The sequence below is a fragment of the Myripristis murdjan genome, chromosome 23 (assembly GCF_902150065.1).
Source record: "Myripristis murdjan chromosome 23, fMyrMur1.1, whole genome shotgun sequence".
NCBI lineage: Eukaryota > Metazoa > Chordata > Actinopteri > Holocentriformes > Holocentridae > Myripristis > Myripristis murdjan.
This window is the reverse complement of record NC_044002.1, coordinates 27384211-27386710: the sequence shown is the minus strand read 5'-3', so window position 1 is coordinate 27386710 and position 2500 is coordinate 27384211. Positions and strand designations below refer to the sequence as shown.

At 46.1% G+C, this 2500-nt stretch overlaps 1 protein-coding gene across 4 annotated transcripts in view; it reads left to right on the top strand.

Moving 5' to 3' along the window:
- Positions 1-2500, top strand: part of rab3ip (RAB3A interacting protein (rabin3)) — a 24069-nt gene that overhangs the window by 19759 nt on the left and 1810 nt on the right. For 2 of the 4 annotated variants that reach the window (XM_030045906.1, XM_030045905.1), the window contains exons 10-12: positions 317-429; positions 602-625; positions 1108-1207. In XM_030045906.1, coding sequence (XP_029901766.1) covers positions 317-429; positions 602-625; positions 1108-1207 — 237 coding nt within the window. The remainder of the gene's footprint in view (positions 1-316; positions 430-601; positions 626-1107; positions 1208-2500) is intronic. The other 2 variants (XM_030045907.1, XM_030045908.1) reach the window with 1 other exon arrangement.

The window sequence follows — 2500 nt, the reverse complement described above, 5'->3', positions numbered from 1 at the left end:
GGTTATGGCTCATCGATGTTCTACTGAACTCTCATCAATATTTAAATTAGAGATCACCTGATGCTCTCATTGGGCAGCTACCCAAAGAAAGTAGATCCGGCTCAGTGAAGACCGGATCTACTTTCTCATTCAGACAGTAAATATTAATGAGTGAAACATCCACAAAAAACAACAAAAACAAAAACAAATCCAACAGCGATGGAGTCAGATGTCAGTCTGTTCCTCTCCTCCTCTCCTCCTCTCCCTCCTCTCCTCCTCCTCCTCCTCCTCTCCTCCTCCTCCTCCTCTTCCTCCTCCTCCTCCTCTCCTCCTCCAGCTGGGGTCGGCCATCTTGGAGGCGGTGGAGCAGAACACTCTGAGTGTGGAGCCGGTCGGCTTCCAGCCGCTGCCCGTCGTCAAGGCGTCAGCTGTGGAGTGTGGAGGCCCCAAGTGAGACACACACACACACACACACACACACACACACACACACACACACACACACACTGTCTCTGTCTGTCATTGTGCTTTTCTTCTGGCTTCGCTCGTCCTTCGTCGCCTCCATCATCATCATCACTGTCTCTCCTCTCTTCCTCTCTGCTGTTCACTTCCTCTCCTCTAGTGGGCGCCGAGCCGAGCTGCTCACGTAAGTCTGACTGTCTCTCTCTCTCTGTCCGTCTCTCTCTCTCTGTCTGTCTGACTGTCTCTCTCTCTCCCTGTCTCTGTGTCTCTCTCTCTCTCTGTCCGTCTCTCTCTCTCTGTCTGTCTCTCTCTCTCTCTCTCTCTGTCTGTCTGTCTCTCTGTCTCTGTCTCTGTCTCTCTCTCTCTCTCTGTCTGTCTCCTCTCCCTCTGTCTCTCTGTTTCTCTCTCTCTCTCTCTCTCTCTGTCTCTCTCTCTCTCTCTCTCATCCATAATCCCTCCTTCTGTTCTTTACTTCTGGCTTTAAATCTTTGTCACTGTGTTTATTAATCTCAAATTGAACAAATCCTTTTCCTCCAATAATCTCCCTCTCTCTCTCTCTCTCTCTCTCCCTCCCTCTCTCTCTCTCTCTCTCCCTCTCTCTCTCTCTCTCTCTCTCTCTCTCTCTCTCTCTCTCTCTCTCTCTCTCTCTCTCTCTCTCTCTAACAGGAAGTGTGCGCTCAGCGGTCAGACCAAAACCTGTAAGCACAGAATCAAGTTTGGAGATTCATCCAACTATTACTACGTTTCTCCCTACTGTAGATACAGAGTGAGTACACACACACACACACACACACACACACACACACACACACACACACAGACAGACAGTGTGCACTCTCACGTTCTTCCTACTATTTCTTTCTTTCTTTCTTTCTTTATTATTCTGTATGTTTTTTGTCTCATAACCCTTCCTACAGCTTTGGTTTTAGGCCCACACAATGAATTGGGAAAATGTGCGGCCCCATTGGGAGAGGTGTGCTATTACTTTTATAAGGAATCCGACTCACGGAATTTTCAAAATTCCAATTTTCCTGAAAATTTCTGCCATAGGAAATGAATGGCCAAAACTTTGGAAGGCTCCAGGGCCCAGAGCTTTGGACCTGCGTCCACGCACCAAATACAAAAAATGTGCATCTTGTGGAGAAGAATCGGTGTGTCAATTTTCAAACCGATCAGACTATGCGATTTTTCATAATTCACGATTTAAATCACGATTTTGCCCTCATTGAAAAAGAATGGGAAATCGGCAGACACTCATGCATTTTCAAAGCCTCACAGCTCCCTCATTCTTTGGCCCACAGACTCCATTCAAAGCTTAAATGACTCAGCAGATGTTCGACTTTATATGTGTCATCTTCAATTTTTCATGTCTGCTTTAGTTTGCCATAAAACACAGTTTAAGTTTGGAGTTATTTTTGAGCCGCCTCTGACTTTTGAATGAGTGTGTATTGCGTGAGCTAGAGTGGCATTCCTGAGGGCTAGAGTGGAGCAGCCCTGAAAAAACGCCTAAAACTTTTGTCTTAAACTTGCTCTGCTGGCCACAATTTTCACTCCACATGCACAAATTCAGGTAAAGTAGTAGGAAAACTAGTTCTGCTTTGAAAAATGTAAAAACAAAAGGAAAGTAGCTTCAACTTTTTAAACTGTGAGCCTTAACGAGGCAGGAGTGCCAGCTCTCTCCCCCATAGACTCCCATTATATCTGGAACCCAGAATCTGGGGAGGGAGGGAGAAACACACACTTTTTCAACTCGCCGTTTCTCGGGCATTTTTTGGAGTTGTAAAATAATTTTGACACCGTTTGAAAGCCCAAAGCCTTGCCTTTCTCATGGTACATTTTATTTTCTGCTCAGACTTACTGTCACTCAGGAAAAAGCATTTGTTTGACCACTACTTTCAGGAGACTCTCTCCCAAGCACCACGGTCACTCCTCCAGCTTGGCCACACAGACACCTGGACTGTTAGCTTAGCTTAGCATAAACACTTGAAGTCTGTGGGAGCCGTTAGCCGTTAAATGTTACAGCTGCACACAGGAAGTGGATGTTCAGAGGTGAAGAGCA